Source organism: Cyprinodon variegatus, unplaced genomic scaffold (genome assembly GCF_000732505.1).
Source record: "Cyprinodon variegatus isolate N-32 unplaced genomic scaffold, C_variegatus-1.0 Scaffold127, whole genome shotgun sequence".
Lineage (NCBI taxonomy): Eukaryota > Metazoa > Chordata > Actinopteri > Cyprinodontiformes > Cyprinodontidae > Cyprinodon > Cyprinodon variegatus.
In genome coordinates this window covers 798,894-816,822 of record NW_015150580.1, presented here as the reverse complement: position 1 = coordinate 816,822, position 17,929 = coordinate 798,894, and the positions used below count along the sequence as shown (strand labels likewise).

The window sequence follows — 17,929 nt, the reverse complement described above, 5'->3', positions numbered from 1 at the left end:
GTGTGTATGTGTGTGTATGTGGCGGTGCTTGTAATTTGTGAACATGTTGCTTTATCCACATGTTGCCTTCATGCTGGCTTCATGCGTCTGTTCTGAATTACACTCTCCCCCAGTGTTGACTTAATTTGACCTTGTTCTGTGGATGTTAAACAAAACCAGATGCTGAAGACATCTTCCTCTTTCCGTGATGGTCCAGTTTACATGCTCTTTAAAAGTGTTGGGCAGGATGTTGTACGGGCAGTCTGACCCGTACGCAGCTGCTACAGCAGTTCTAGCTTGGATTAGATTAGTTTAGCTCCCAAATTGGGTTTCTTGGCAGTGAGATTTAAAGTCTTTAATTGTACTATTACTTCATAAAATTAATAGTAAGACTTATTGGGACTTTTTGACAATGCATTTAAACAATTATTTGTCCTTTTCGGCATATTTATTGGATATGATTTTTATATTTTATGATGCATTCAAGAAGAAAATTATAATTTAAAACTTAAATCAGCTAAATGCTTCAGAAATATTTAGATTTTTTATTGTATCCATTCTCAAGGTCTCTGTTTGCTAATGATTACCTGTTGTTTAACCACTCTTCTTTTCAAAATCAGGTGAGTTGATTTAAATGAATTGTCTCCTGTCTGAGTCCTAACTAAACCTAGTCTGGAGGTTTATGAACAAGATTTACATCAAATCTCAACTTCGGGATACCCATCTTTTGCAGATTTTTAACTGAATGCAGAATAGTCAAGTGGAGCCTTTAAAACCCAGGAACCCTTCACCAAATGAGAAGCATGGTAGTGGTACTGTCATGCTGTAGGCTTCTTATCTTGCCAGGGTACGGGCAGGGTCAGACTGGGAAAGATTTTCGGCCCTGGCATGTTTCCATCTACACCAGCCTACTACAACCCCCCAAAAATATAGAAGCACAGTCAAACTCATGCATCTCAAAAACAAAATTCGTATTCGTATTCACACAATACGAATAGACATTGTGGATTAACCGATCTATCTTCAAGCATCACACAACAACCATCACCAAGACTTCTATAATGCGGTTTTACTGGCTTTGGTTATTAACATGGACGCAACAGTAACTGCTGCTGCGTAACGTCCACATCAGCATGAAGCCAGCCAGACACCCACTCACACATACTAGGTCTACAACGTAAGCTTGAGTGTTGTAAAAACACCAACATAAAACAATAGAATATAGAGGCAGACAGGCAGTTCTTCAAGAATCAGTACATGAAAGCTCAGCGGTGTGTAAGCATTAAATCCCAGTCTAGGTGGCATGTGGGCAATGGAATAATGAATAATGTAAACAGATGAATAACCCCATCATGCACCGCGACATATTTTTGCAAAATATTCAAACATAAATTCGTCAAACATAAGAGGAACATCGTAGTTTGGTTTAAAGGAAGCATTTCAGTTTTATTATAATTTAGTTTGTTGCAAGGATTTTACAGTTTGAAGAAATAGAAAATTACACCATTTGCCAAATGTCACAAGGATGTGCATGACAAGGAAGGGCTATATGTACTGCATGCATCAATTTAATAGTTATCCTGCCATTATGATTTAAGGAGAGCCGGTCCCCTGAATGCTGAAATTAGGACCAGTATCACAGATTACCAGTCCGAGCCTGAGTACGGGTGAATTACAGAAAGTGGATGGAAAAAAAAAACTGAGAATGACAAGTAGTTCAAGTGCTTAAACTTGGCAACAAATCTACTGGTGGACGGCTTAAAACTTAGACATAGTTGGGTTTTCCAACCACACCAGGGTCCCAGATTTGCAACAAACCATATTAACATTAATAAAGCAGATTAATTCTAATCAGTTAAAGCTAATCAGTTAGAGGGGAAAACTATAATCACTATTGCTTTGTTGAGAAATTAAATAATGTCTGTTTGTAAACATTTACATAGTCAGTAAAAAAAAAAACAATCATTCTGAAGAACTCTGCACTTACAAAAAGAAAAAAATAATAATCAGGGCTACTACTAATTATCTCTAAAAAGCAAAATACTACATGGAAATTAATAACATGTAAAACAATAAAAAAGCATAGGTGAGCAAATGAATATGTTGTAATGACTAATAATGATAAGATCATGCTAATTACCAAACATTTTTTCTGAAAATTAGTGCAGCTGTTTGGTCAAATCAATGCAATTCAGTCCTCTTTGTATTAATTACTTATTGATTATTAATATTTAGGTTTCAATTGGTAATATAGATTAATATTGCTGCCCAATGGCTCACAAATCAGCCTATGCCTTAGAATATGAGTGGGGCTCCAACTGAGAACCTCAAGATTTCAAGCTCTATGCCCTAACCACTAGGCCCCCACAAGCAGTGCTAAGTTTCTTTCCAAAGAGGTATGTTTAAAGATATGACCATAAGTGTATTAGAGAAAATCCTAAAAACATAAAAACCTGCATTACTTGTTTGTAAGAATTACTAGATCTGTATGCAGGATATCTAACAACCATATTTTCAGGCTCTCTATGCTGGATATCTGATATCTTTGACGATATCTGGTGACACTTATTGCCAATGCAGCATAAAGGTTATAGAGGGGAGAGGGTGCGTTTTATGGGAAAGTCGTTAAGAAACAACAGCTGCATTGTTACAGTGCTGAGACAGAAGGCTTTTATAAGGCATTTTATTTTTTTAATAGAACCTTGCAGATGAGATAATGCATAGTGCATTTTTCTTTTTTCACCAGTTGTTGGGTAGAATTATTATCATTATGGGTAAATTTCTGCTTTGTATTCAATGTATGAACACATTAACACTTTTTAACTATTTCTTTATTTATTGTAATTCGCATCATTATCCAGTTATTCACAGATGTTATCGCTGAGCTGCCACTACTTGGATGTTAGATGATGCAACTGCCCAAGCCCACCTTTTGCAGTCTATGCTTTACCTGTCACTTTGCAGGAATGCTTCTGTTCGACCCTTCCGGTGTTGTTATCCTTCTCTGCTGGCCACTGGTAGATATAGAGAGCTGTGTGGGAAGAGCCAGCATCGAGCACAATGCCATACTGAGTGGAAAGAAAAGGAGGAGTTCCTGTTACATTGTGTGACATTTGTTCTAAAAACAGTTCCTTCCAGATGTGCCATTTTGAGCGTCAGATGTAATGGTTGCATAACCACTGTATAAACATACTAGAGTTACATTCCCAGCGCATTCAAGTCTGACAAAAAGGAAAAGAGCCATTAACTCACACCAAGGTCATTGTTATCAGGTAGCCTAGAAACTCAAACTCTTCCTTTATTTCTGACCAAATAAAACCCAAAACAAGGAATTTATTATCTTATCAAAGTCTGCTGGTTCTATTTGCATTTGGATTTCTAAAATCAATAGTACAGATTGACAAGTTGGGGTCAAATTGACTGCAAACCATATAAGGCAGGCTGATTTTAGGCTGTATAGTTTCTCCAAATACAGCAAGTTCCCAAATATAGCCTTAGCAATTTAGAGTTTATCTTTTTTAACATACCTTGTACTTTTGGAGGAGAGGTCTGTTCTGCAAAACTGCCACCGTCACCAAAGCAACAATCGCTATGACGCCAATCACAGTGATGATGATGGTCAGGGGTGTGTACCAGGGGTTCTTCTCTTTCATCTCTGAGAGCGGGGGCGGAAATACAGAGAGAGGGACGGGGCAGACAGGTAGAAGCCAGAGGGTGAAAAGAGGGAAGATAGAAATAAATTGGAAATAAATGAGGTCTGGGAGAAGCGTTAGCCAGTCTTGCATCCAGATGTTGGTTAAATCACAGTTTGTGGGAGTCTGTAGGAGGTTGCGTATTGTTTTTAGTTGTTTTGTAACCAAGGGCTGCAGATGGATTTCTGACGCCGTGAGTCTGAACTCCTGCCAAGCTCTTAATTTATTCTTTGGGAGGGGATGTTATCTCAAACATCAAACATTTCCAACCTTATTCCTCTGAAGTATTTAGATCATATAAAATGAACAGGATATCCTCCGTGAAAAAGATCAGAGATCTCGTTTTGGTAATAACGCAACTGTTTATATAGCAGAGGGAAACAGTTGGCTTTGATACAAATAACTTTTTGTAGGCTGTTTTGACTCACATGGACATTAGGCTAAGATATGTGTCAGCATCAACAGGCAGTAATTCCTCTTATCTTGTTCCAGATAAGAATTTCTAACAGGGTATGATCGGTTGCTTTTTGCTAGTTCTCTCTTCCTTCCCTTTCCCTTTAAAGCCCTTTCCACTGTCTGTCTCTAATCCTGATAGAAAAGAGGAAATAAGAGGCTAAATTGGTATGGTCTGATCTGAGATGCTCATGGTGCAAAAAGCTCCACCAAGAAAAAAGTGTCACTGTATTTGAATCCTTTAACTATTTTGACTATTATCCTCCATCCATCTGAACAAGTATCCCGGGTGTGGCAGGTCTCTGAAAGCAGCTCAGAAATCCCTCCACCCTTGTGACCCTCATGTTAATTCTCATAATACATTAATTTAAACTACTGAAAAATAATCGGAAAAATAAATGTTATTTATAGTATTTACAACATCTTACAAATGTTATTTATAACATTTCTTTGTTTGGCTACACATTTTTAGGCACAATATAAAATAAGATCTGAAAAGAACAGTTCCATTTCTGTCACGCTTTATCCCAGCTGGGTTCGCGAGGGAAGCTGGTGCCTATCGCAAGCTGTCTACAGGCAAAAGGCAGGGTAAATCCTGGACAGTATGCCAGTCCATCGCAGGGCAACACAGAGACAAACAGGAAGAACAACAATTCAAACACACGCTCACACCTAAGGAAAATTTAGAGAAGCCAATTAACCTAACAGTCATGTTTTTGGTCTATGGGAGGAAGCTGGAGTACCCGGAGAGAACCCATGCATGCTCAGGGAGAACATGCAAACTCCATGCAGAAAGACCCCGGGCCGGGAATCAAACATGAAACCTTCTTGTTGTAAGGCAGCAGTGCTACAAACTGCGTCACTGAACAATGGATACGTCACAGTTTCTCACAGAAAAGAATATTAATTTACATAAACTACGACTTTCACAAAACATATAATTTCATTGACCATCCGTCTCATTTTAGATAGTTATTACATCTCAGCTGTGGATTTAGACTAATAAGAGTGATAGGGGAAACATGTTGAGTTTGCACAAGATGACTGCTACTTGAAACAGGAAAATTCATCTTTCTTGTAACCTGTGAATATTTTAGTATACTTTTTTAGCCATTTGATTGGTAGAGGTTAGGGAAATTTGAGCTGTTTTATCTATTTTTGTATACAAACCATTGTTATCCCATTTCTATTATGTTCCTGTTCAGAGCAATAATGTGGCTATGCTCGCTTACTGATTTGACATAGAACAGGTTGAGTCGTCCAATTATCAAAACTCACAGATTTATGGGCAACATAGAACTTTGAATAACGCACACAGAGAAAAACCTGCTTACATATCAAAAACTGGCAGACACCATTCACTTGCAAATGACAGCTGTTAAAGTATACTATCATACCGCCCTAATGTATAATACAGAACTATTATTAAAGAGGAGCTTATCTGCTTTGCTGCATCAGCAAGACTTAAACTGCTTTCATAAACCGGACCCGTATCCACACAGAAACTTCAGAACCTGAAAGTATATTGCAAAGCAACAAACCAGCTAGAAACACAGAAAGAGGGCACTTACCTCTGTTGTCAGTGAACTTGGAACTGATAGTGAGCAGAGTGGAGTGAATGAGAAGAGGGAGGGATGAGAGAGATAGAGAGATAGAGTGTGAGTGAGAGAGAGGGAGCGAGAGAGAGATAGAGAGAGAGAGAGGCAGAATACAGAAGAGAAAGGCAGAGGAGGGAAAGGACAATGGCAGAGAAGACGAGGTTTCCCTCAGTGGACAACAGAGTTTAAGAATACAGCTCTGTTAGTGTGCTGCTGTCGGAGCAGCCTTGCAGCTCTTAGTTTGGCATTTCCTCTCCCAGCTGGGGTAGTAAAACTGGTCACTGTGGAGACACAGCTAAAGCGTGTTTGTTGATGAGAGAGTGCGCGTTCATGTGAGCGTGAACCCCTTAAAAGTTCTCTAAGCTAATGAGGTCCACATGCTCCAGCAGCAAGTTGTTTAGGTGGGAGGGGAAGCGGGGACTCCCTTGTTTGGCTGGGCTTTTATCACTAGCAGGCTGTGATGTCATTACAGTGACGGATTGGAATCCCCTGCTTTTATCCCTGTTTGTATGTGTGTCTGCATGTTTGTGCAGACTCAAAACATGACTTGCCTGCAGATATGTTGTTCTATTCACAGATGTTCTCTGTTTATTTCCCCCCTCATGCCTCAAAGCTCATGCTGAGACATGCACTGGAGAATGTACAGTCAGCTTGTCACTTCTAATTTATCTTTCCATAAAGGATTAAGAGACCCACATTTTTTCTGCACATTCACACTGTCGGGAAATCAAGTGAATGATTCCTTATTCTTATTTTAAATCCACTCACTCATTTAGCATGTTGGAAAATGCTCGAATTCTTTTATTCTGGGATAAGAAGTATCTTTTAACTTAATGTATCATCAAGTTATATTTATAACCAAAGAAAGACCCTTAGCTTTGGAGTTTCTTACAGAAAACACTAAAACCTAAGATTCTTTGTCTATATACAGTATGTGCTGATCCCCTTGAGAAGCTCTGGTATTTTTGTCAGATGGTGTATTTTTTCCCCCTCTCATCCACCCCACACACCAACTTCCTGTTTCATTCCAGACTGCTTGCATAAAACTGTGCTCTTGGCCTCTATCTTAACTTTTAGAAACTTTGAAAATAATAACTCAGCAATGATTTTATTTTTCAAGCAGGTTTGCAGAGCTACAGTTTTACATTTTAAAAGACGAGATGCAGCATGTTTCTGAAAGGTAACCATGATTCTGCAAAATTTGCAAAAGTAATGAGCTGAACTTGGAACTGGAGTGACTCACTGTGGTATGATAAACTGAAAAGATGGTAAAGAAATGTAACATTTATTTGGCAGATAAAAATGTGATAATATGATATATCTGATAATGTATTCCATAATTAAACTGATTTAGATTTTCTAACTTTAGACTAGGAAAGAAACACAAAGCTTAACCTTGTAATGAGACAGTGTTTGTTAGTTAAAAAACCCGCTGAGCAATGTAGTCTATTTTTTGAAACAATATGTCTCATTTAGGGAAATCCAACCACAGTGCATAGTCCACCCTTCGCTGGGCTTTGTCACAGATTGTGAAAAAAAATAAAATAAATGATACTTTAGTTCCAGCTTCGGCATAGACCTTGCTCTACTCAGTACAAGCCTTTCATGGAGGAGAATAATTCGCTGCAAGTGATAGGATTCACATTATATGAACAATGTTTCATTGTGCTTAAACAAGTTTTTTAATGAGGTTGAGTTAAAAAAAATATCATAAGATAAAATCACCAACCATGGTTCTCCTGGTTATAGCCTGTTTAGACCATTTTATATATAACGACTTAAAATTGTCAGGGTGTGGATTCAACTATCCAAGTATTTGGCATAAATTATACAATTGTATTTTAAATAGAATTTCCCAGTAGGAAAATTTTAAATACTGCGCAATATTTGCAAATATTCTAATGACTATAGTAGTTGTGCTTTTCTCTCTTGCTCACCTGTGCTTCCTAAACTCTGTGACCTTTGGTACTCTTAGCAAAATTAATTTGTGTTTGTAATCATCTGCTGTTAAGAGATTCTGTTCAAACTGGCTAAATAATATATCTGCATATAAAATGCATCTTGGAATATCTTAGCAAACATAAAACAGTCCTTTCTAATATCAATATCGCACATGTTGACATTGCAATAATCGTATAGTTTATGATTTAATGTACATGCTTGTTGTTTTCTGTGAGGGTGCAGTAGGGCTGTACAATATTGTTGAAAGGAAGGGGTAAAGAAAGTAAGTTGAGGGTGGACCAATGGGCTCTGTGAATACTGACAAGATGAATGTGGATATATTATCCTTGTATGTTAAATTAATATTTGTCTAAAACCGCATATTTTAATTCAAGCTGTGAAAACAAGATCTTGCAAGAATCAAATATTTATAGTTCACTGTAATCCGGAACTACTAGGATGTCAATTCGGTGTTAAAAATTCAGTCCACCTATTTTAGTCTAAATAGATTATTTACAATTACAGTATATTGAATATAAATCTGCTCAAGTGTTGGAGTTAATATTCAGTGTAAAATCTGACAATGCAGTGTCACTTTTACTCTTTATGGTGTCGATTACCTACCAGTCTCTGAGAGGTCTAAACTAACTAAAATAAGTTAAATTAACTCTGAAAAGATGAAACTTGCTATAGAGTAATTTTTACACTAATTTGGAGTGGGACCAAATGTTTTCTGAAACATAAGTTCATTCAACTCTGTAAGTGTTAAAGTAACACTTTGTTTTTTACTCTGTACTTCAGCGCAATCACTTTATATCCATCAACTCCCACACAGGGAAAAAAGGGTTCTGCACAGCAATGTTCACATTGGTTCACAGTACACTGAGTTAAAATAGCCAATTTAAAAGTGTTAAATAGTTAAAACTGTGATATAATTGGAACAACAGCCTTAATTTAAACAGTCGTAATTCAACACTTAGCAGGTTGAATTTGAGCGGTGTACATGTGAGAGGTTAACACTTTATAATGTGTTGATTTGATCTAACACTAGTTTGTAATGCAAATGTTTGACACTACACATTAGTGTTAATCTTTTACCAACACATTACCATACTGGAAACTGTGACAGAAGTGGAGCTACAGCACACAGGCACCACTGGGGCCTCTACAACCACTAGTAGCAAACCTGGGTGAAGTATCTTGCCCAAAAACATGACAACTGACACAGACAGAGACGTAAGTCGAACTAGAGACTTTCCAGTTGTAGGATTAACATCTGCATCCTTTGCCACCCTCACCCCATACAGACAAACATTTAGGGGCCTGACCTGTAGAAGATTTGCACGTCTTGAAACGTAAAAATGTGTTTGTACAAGGTGAGATCTTCAAAGAACGTACTGTACAAAGTGAACTGCGATTGAAATTTAGCTAGTGTGTGGGAACCTTTTATAGCATACTTGTCGTCATCAGTATGCAGATCACATTCTGATAACCAAACTGTGAAAATTCATGGGTGGAGGACATGCAAGTGTTAACATACATCATGCTCAAAGCAATTTTCCTAATCTTAAACTCAGCTGCAGCAGAAGTTTTACGTCTAACCCTACCTGCATGCTTTTTGACCTCCATCTTGCAAGATCACTCTTGTCAGTTCAATTGTGAAATGCAACAACAGTTCCTCAAACAGCGACTACAGTTTCATGCTTGTAAAAGAAGCATGAAACCATCTATGTTTTCCATTTGTTGGCCTATTTTATGTAGCAGCTCCTTTTTGTTGCACATTAAAATTGTATAAGAATACATTTATATTTATTTACCGGTGATGTAAACATGTCTTTGTATGAATAACAGTTTTCTACCATTCCAAGCTTTATTGGAATACAAATAAAAATGTATTCTGAAAGTAGTAAAAACGTGAAAATCCCCCTTCCACTCCTCCTAAAATATTCAAACTGCATAGTTTTGTTTTTAAGTCCATACAAACTAGCATAATCTGCCTTTCTGGTAATAATGCTTGATGATACACAGACACGCTCTCTGAAGCTTGTTGAGACAGAGAAAATGTCTTAGTTAAGCAGGAGTTTTAGAGCATGAGATCATTAAGTGACTCTCTTGGAATATCCGCAGCCTTCGGGATACACCCACATATTTAAGTTAGTCTTTTTTATCCCATAATACATTTATCTCTCTATTAATTCCAAGTTACCAGAACAGTCCCAATCCTGGCCTACTTCAAGTTTTTGTAATGAGTCTCAAATGGAGAAATTTCCAACGACATAAATTACCTTTTTTTTTTTTTTTTTATTAGTTTCAGAACACATTCTTCATCAAACACACACTTGGAACAGCATGCCACTATGCTTTCAATTTCTTACCTCTTTGTTAACAAAAACTATAGTCAACTTAAGGTTAGCATGTCTCTAATGTTTACATCAGCAAAGAAGAGAAGAGCAGGAGAAAAAGAGGAGAAAACATGAATCAGAAACCTGGAGTAAATATTTTGACAGTTTTGAGCCAGACAAGTGGTTAAAACTGAGTATTAAGGATGTGTGTTCAGCTTTAAATGACCTTTTTACTGCAGTGACCATAAGGATAATGTAAATGACAACATATCTTTAGTCAAATCCTTACACAAAATGATAACAGTGTGCCACATGTCTGCGGTAATCCCTAAATGACGTGTTGTAGCTGTAGAACCGTAATTCTAACATTTGAAATGTCGGTAACATATCACATGCAGACTACAATTAAAATTTGTCATCACAGTTAATTGCATCACATTTAATTACTCAAACCAACTGAGACTTGCACACACATGCAACCAAACATCCAAATAAGGTTCTGCTGACTTTGCTGCTACATCTTCTGGCTCTATTTGCCTGTAGGGAAGATATGATGTCTGGGAGAAGGACGATGTTCTAAATACTATTCCTTTAGATTCTGCCGTGAGTCAAGGGATGACAGAGCTGCTTATCATCAGTCTGGTTTCATTATGGGAGGAAGTCTCGTGTAAGTAATCAAATAAAGTATGCACTTTGACTAAGCCACTTTAACAGCTTCAGAAGCTTTTTTTCTTTCAAAGGGCAGAATTTGTAATTAGTAATCAGTTAGAAAAAGTCATTTTTTGGGGGTGTTGCAGCCTAGTGGTTAGGGCATAGAGCATGGAATCCTGAGGTTCTGAGTTCGAGCCCCACTCCCACAGACTGCCACTCTGGGTCTCTGACCAAGACCCCACATTGCTCCCCAGGCGCCCAACAATGGCAGCCCACTGCTCCCCAAAAGGATGAGTTAAATCCAGAGGTACATTTCTCCATTATTGTTATTATTTATTTATTATAAGATTTTGAAACAGCAGTGCCTCCTCAGGCGTCCACGCTTTTTTGCCTAATTGTGAGAAATTGCTTTCAAGCTTGGTTTATATTTACCTTTTCTCTAAAAAAAATAAACAAATTAAAACACAGTAAAATGTTAAAATAAATTAATAAATTGAAATAATAATACATAAGAATAATCCCTTTATCTATATGTGTGTAAAACTGAATTACCTTTGATCTAAAATCGGTATGAAAAAAAATCACTGAATCTGTAATGAGGAAATCTGTTTCACACTGTTGTAGTGCTATAGTGATATGTTAAGATTTTTACTGTATTGTGGGTTGATAGCTAATTACTGTAGATAAATGGAGCACTGATAAAACATTAAAAGTATAGTAGTATATGGTATCAGTTATATAGATTCAGTTGTAATTATGCTTCCTCTCTATGGCTGTGTACCATCTTTAATGAGTTAACTTTACTTTGGAGAAACTTAAAGACTTGATCCTACTGTTGCCAATATGCAACAAATCATTGGTATTACACAAAAATCCAATATAGAGCATTCCCGTAATACCAGTTATTAAATATTCAGTGCGGACCTACACTGAGAGCCACTGGCCTGTACTTTATATTACAAATACTTACCTGTTATTACAACTGTTATTACAACTGAAAATTACAACTGTTGGTTGTCACAGTACCAAAAAAAAAAAGTGTAATCATCAAAATAACAGCGGGGACTCCCGAATTTTATATGCCGGTATATATTGTATGAAATTGTGTAATATCAAACTAGTCCTATAGTCACTCTATTACAGATGGAGTAATGTGACGAAAGTAATTTCTCCCTGGGATTATTAAAGTATTTCTGATTTTGATTCCTCGTTGATGGGACAGGTGTTGTAAATAAAATGGTGTTCAGCTTGAAAGAGCTCCTGTGTGTCCCTGAATGTGTTAATTGATGACTAAAAGACATCTTCTGCCTCCATTTATCTGTTACTACAGTGTGTTGAATTCATGATAATGTGTAAGACATTTCAATTAGTTGAAAAATTGCAGAGGGAAAATAATGAAAAAAGTCTAATCAACCAAAACTTTCGCGAACCCCATGCAGTACCTCCATGGATCCCCTAGGGGCCTCGGACCCCCTGTTGAAGACCCCCATGTTAGAGAATTTAATACAGTAAAAAGTCTACAATGTTAGAATATTACAGGATTGAATGCAAGCTTGTGATGCATTGTGATTTTGTTCATCAAAAAACATAAAACTTTTTTTTCTTAATGACAAACTATTGCCTAATTTAAAGGAATACAGAAGGTGGCACTAATGTACAGTTTAAGGTTATTATCTGTCTTTTTCACTTATCATGTTTTATTACTTGCTTTTGTTCTGCTTTTTTGTTGTCCAATTGATGTATGTGCTTTACCAATGTTTTTGCTTTTATTCTACTTTTATTTTTATTCTATTTTATTATCTAATTCATGTAAAGCACTTTGAATTGTCCATGGACTGAATCGTGCTACAGAAATAAAATGGCCTTATCTTTCCTTGCCTTATACCCCTTTCCCACTGGCTGAAAAATTCTTTTAAACCTGTGAACAATGGGGTCTTAGTGGCAGTGGGAATGGCTTACTGAACCATGTCGACCCGGTTGAAATGACGCGGCCTGGGTTAAAATCATCTTCAAAACAGCTCAGCTGCTCGGCATAGAGCAGGTAAACCATTCCCAGGTCCAACCGCTTACTGATTTAAGATCAAGATCTAATAAAGGAGGGGTTAAACTTAAAGCAAAAAATTTCAAACATGGTAAATATATCCAAATATGGTAAGTATGAGGAACTTCATTAGACGGGGAAGTAAAACAGCTGATCCATGGCTCTAAACCAGAGACCCATTTCGCTAGCGAGGGAAATCTTACCCACACATTGAGTCAAAGAACATTATTGTAAAATGTATTTACACAAGACCACCCTGACTTGTTTAAACAGCTTTTTGTAGAGGATTGGTCTATACATCTGAATTCCTACCTTAAAGATTTTCCACCAAACATGCGATTCATAAGAAGTAAAAAACACAAAAAAGTTACCGAATCCCATATGTACTGTAATAGACACAAGATGTTATGTATTGTTTTCTGATGGCTGTTGCCAATGTGTTGTGTACATGCACAAGACAGCAGTAAATGAGAATCACATGGGTCTAAGTAAAAAAAATAGCTGTGTTAGAAGGTAGCAGGACAGCAAGTAGAGAAAAAGATTTAGCTGTTGTTACAGATGGAGGGAGAAATCTATATTTTTAGTTGTGATGCAAAGAGAGTTCATTCATTTCAAAGCTGGTGGCACCAAATTTTAGGATACCCCGTTCTGAAAATGTTGGCACCTTTTGATGTTAACTTTGCTTTTAAATTGAAAAAACCATCTTTGACGATATTATATAGATTATATATTTTTCACCTCTACTATGAGTAAAAAATGACTACATTGCTGACATTGCTTTCTGCTTTAAATGTCCCACAATCCTCTACCACCTGCATGAACATGCTGATGTCCATACTGCTATATCATTTTGATGAGTCATTATTTTATGTTGTAATTCACGCTCTTTACTTCTTTCCTGCAATATGCCCTAGCATCACCTATTAGTGAGCCACCCCTGCATATGACACACATTCTTAAGTGATAGATAATTATATTGTAATTTTATGAATCATAATCTAATCATTTAAGGTTTCCAGCCTTGCTTCAAACTAGATGATAAGTCACAGACTTTTGTTTAATCAAGTTTAATCAAGGAAAATATCCTGAAACATTTAGGTCATTAGAAAACACTAAAGGATTTAAAACCTTTGGATTACCCTAAATGTCTGTTTGAGGTTTCAATGCAAACTTTTGTCAAAAATAAACTTTTTAAGTGCCCCCCAACAAAGGCAGCATTGGAGCTAATTTGTCGACTCCACGTCTGAATCATGTTTCTGGTCAGAAATAGGAATTTCTTCAAAATATCCTTCTTTAAACTAACATTTTAGCTAATCTTTGTGCTTTGTAGATATATATTATGCAATTTTTTAGATCATTCAGGTTGAGATTGGATTTTTTTTTTCTTTGCATAGTAGTTAAAAAATGTTTTATTGGAAATAAACATTGTATTTTTTTCTCTTTTACTTGCTTTTTCCATATTTATTTAAAAGAAAGTCTGTTTCTTAGAATTAGCTAACCTTTATTCTGGGCAGCAGTGAAAAAAAGAACATTATCAGCATCATATGATGAGAGAAGACATTTCCTAAGAGGAAGCATGTATACTTCCCACAGGGAAGTGATCTTTCTTGATCAGTCTGGACAGGATGGCACCAGTTAAAGCAGCCATCATCAAATCATGTTTCAGTTGAAGATGATGGTGATTACAAAAATACATCTTATCACAACACATGTTGTTATATATATATATTCATTAAGCAAAAACAAATGATTTAAACAAGTCTAATATGTAAATATTATTATATATATGACTTTATTATTATTATATGACTTTAACCAACTCCTTTTGGATCTAATAATATTATATTTTAAATTTGGTTAAATTCTTTTTAAAGTTGTAAGAAATTCAAGTTTTAAGATGTTACCATAGCACTTGGTTTTCAATTTAAAGATCTAAAATTTCCTATGATACCATATCAATAGTAGTTCAAAGAAATATAAATAACAAGTTATAATCTATTTAAAAAATGTGTCATGACCCTGTTTATTTATTTATTTTGATGTTATATATGCAAATATGTCATTACAACTTAGAAATTTGTAACACAGAGAGAAAAACATCATAATCTGGTCCTCTTTGGAGAAGTTCATTTTCTGTACTTTACTATAAGTAGTTGACCTTTTCGAATTAATAAAAATCTTTTTTTTTCTTAGATTTAATTATGTTTTGTATCTCTCTCACTAATAAGAATTAGGATTACTTTCTTAAACTTTATCATTTATGAGAAAGCTTAAACAATTCAGTCAAAATCCATAAGAGTAGATAAGACTTTAACTAAAACCAGTGGTTCGTTTTGGCCCAAAAGACTAAAAAAGTAATTTATATGTAATTATTCTCTAAATCCGCTCTAAATTTGACAATTATTTTAGTAAAGTTATGTTAAAATGAAATACAATGGCTCTGTATCGAATTTCGTAATAACAGATTCCAAAATATCTTTTATTTCACTGATATTTGCAAACATTAAGAAAAAGGTAGGAATTTGCATTGTTTACGGCTTAATTCCTGACACATTTTAGGCAACCCCCAGCAGATAATGGCATAAAACCTCATGGTTTACCACTGTGTATCTTCTAAAAGCAAAAAAAGCACACTCATCACATTCATTCACACATGGTAAAAGAGACAGCCATAAAAAAAGCAGTCCATATGGTTCCAATAACACACGCTGTGGAAAAGTCACACACCTGCTTCAGACCGTTACATATCCTCTACACGCTGTAAAGCAAACCTTTCAGTTAAATACAGCACAGGCTCATCAGATACTTTCTGTACATGCTGCTGGTACATCCTACTACTGGTTACACTGGGGGAAAAGGATTTCCTACTTTAGTTAGAGCATATATGTGTGCCCAGTCACAGCAGTACACCTACCTCTTTGTGCAGACATGGGCTCTTTCTCAGCAGTAACACAATGCTCTTCCTATCCCTGCCCCTTGGTGTTCTCTCTCTCTCTTTACAACCCTTTCTCTTCCTCTTTATGTGTGGTAACACAGCACCTCCTTTCAAATACACTTGCTTTATTAGGAGAAGCAGGGCTTCTCTCCTCCCTTTGCTCAGCCCACCCCCTTCTTCCAGGCTCCTTCTGTTTACTCCTTCCTCGTCGCCTCCCTCTCCATACCTTTGTCACCCGCTGTCACTCATTTTCAAACGCTCTCCGAGCTTTCAAAAATCTCTACGTTCATTGCCCTTCCCATATTACTTCCCCCTGACCCAGCTGTCTTTCCCCACACCTCAGGCTTTTTCATCACTGGCATCTTTATTACTACATCTTTGTCATCGTCTGTGTCCTTTAAAATTGGGTCAACATGAAAGGGCGGCTGGATCTGGAAGGAAGCTGGAAATGAACACGAAGGCATGGTGAACCATTCTCCAGCTTCAAAATGTCTGATATCTCCGTTTTGTAGGCGATGCATTGCTTGAACTTGCTGAATGAAACTTCTAAACTCTGGTGCTGTTGACGTCTGCAGCATTAACATCCAGCCATTGTTAGTTTTTCCCACAGAGGATGACCACGAGCATTTCTGAGTCACGGTAGCTGTGTGCTCTATTTACTTACTTTTGACAAGGCCAAACAGCAAAGCTTTGATTGTTTTAAGTCATGGTCACATTCACATCCTGACTCTCATATTTACAGTTTGACTAATGCGATAAACTCCATCCCGCCCACTTTGTTTTAAATTGTGGGAAGAAAAAGCTACCATAGCAAAAAAACAGCTAATTGGTGTGATTTAAAAAAAAAAAAAAAGCCATTCGTATAGGGCAGTTGAAACAGCTTTACTGATGTGATCAGTAAAACCACAAAGAGAGCATTGTGGTTGTTTTCTGCAGTGACAGGAAATTAAATTGAAGTACTTTATATGATAGCTGTCATGCTTATTCAGGGATGCTCTGGATGACAGACTGGATTTTTCCTACAGGAGGGTTTCACTGTTCATCAGTCTGCCACTTAATTTAAAAATCATCATTACTTGTGTGGGGGTAAATGTCTGATTGCATGTGATACTTTCATAAGATTTAAACATTTCACATAGTGTTTCTCTTAACAGCAGTTAATTTTAAAGCACTTTATTTGGATTTTATGAGAGTAATCAAATCCAACCGGCACAAAAAAGTAAACAGGAAGAGAGATGATTGTAGATTGCTTTTCGAAAATTTGGTGAGAGGAAAATCTCAGTGTGTTTAGAGTTCTTCACATCAATAGATTTTATTTCAATAAAAAATCAGCTGCTATGTGGAGACCTTATATGTTTAATAGGAAGTATAAATTAACAAACAGCCTCATAAACTCAACGGGGCACAGCATGATTAGGTTAAAACTATCCTACCAAGCTTTAATAATCACTCATATGCCTATTTTATCAAGTTTAACTAAAGATTTATTAAGACATTGCTTTCCATGTGAACTAGAAGGTAGACCATAGGGGATTTTTACCCATTGGAGACATTTTATTTCCCATTGGGATTAATAAAACTTTTTCTAATTGGATTAAATTTAACATACCATCTACATTAAAACAAAACAGTAAAGTCTTATGCTAGGAGGAATCTGTTATTTAGGAAAGAGGGGAGCTGTTAATAGTAGGGCTATATAGACAGAACTCAATATGGGCAACAATGGATATTACTCACAGTTTTAATTGTATAATCAATAAAATCTGAAACTCCACAGCAGGCTGATGTTGGTTTGACCTCATCCAAACGATGACAAATACTTTATGTTGGATTTGATGAATTTATTAAAGTAGAAGGCAACCCAGCAGTCTATTCACAGCTCAACCACAATTGTTCAGTTGTTCAGGGATAAATCTCACATTGTAAAGATATTGGGATGGTAGATGGTAAAGGAAACCATCTTAAACATACAAATAAAAAAAAATAAAAATCACATTATTGAATAAACAAGGAAATATGATTTTTCAACAGGGGAGACAGGCAGCTTAGTAGAGAAGTGAAATAAGGGTATTGTTTTGTGCATGATCTATTTTGTGATTTAAAAAAAAAGAACACTAAACAGCGGGGGCCTCAGGCTTCCATCTTTCTAACAGCTATGATGAAGCCTCAGCTCATTTTTTTCAAGGTAGTTTTAAAGCAATTCACACCTGATTCACACCTGAGATGTGCCCAAAACAGCTTACAGAGCATCTTTATTGACAAGTTGGATCTTAGAGTGACAAAAACACAGACAGTAA

The 17,929-nt window shown here is 36.4% G+C and overlaps 1 protein-coding gene across 2 annotated transcripts in view; it reads right to left on the bottom strand.

The window, feature by feature from the left end:
• The window catches only part of entpd1 (ectonucleoside triphosphate diphosphohydrolase 1), a 35,300-nt gene extending 19,539 nt beyond the window's left edge, over positions 1-15,761 (bottom strand). The window contains exons 1-3 of one of the 2 annotated variants that reach the window (XM_015375941.1): positions 15,612-15,761; positions 3,507-3,634; positions 2,930-3,047 (exon numbers count right to left, since the gene is read on the bottom strand). In XM_015375941.1, coding sequence (XP_015231427.1) covers positions 2,930-3,047; positions 3,507-3,634; positions 15,612-15,627 — 262 coding nt within the window. In that variant the 5' untranslated portion in view covers positions 15,628-15,761. Of the gene's footprint in view, positions 1-2,929; positions 3,048-3,506; positions 3,635-5,695; positions 5,906-15,611 lie in introns of those variants that run through there. The other variant, XM_015375942.1, reaches the window with a different exon arrangement.
• Between the last annotated feature and the right edge of the window lie 2,168 nt (positions 15,762-17,929).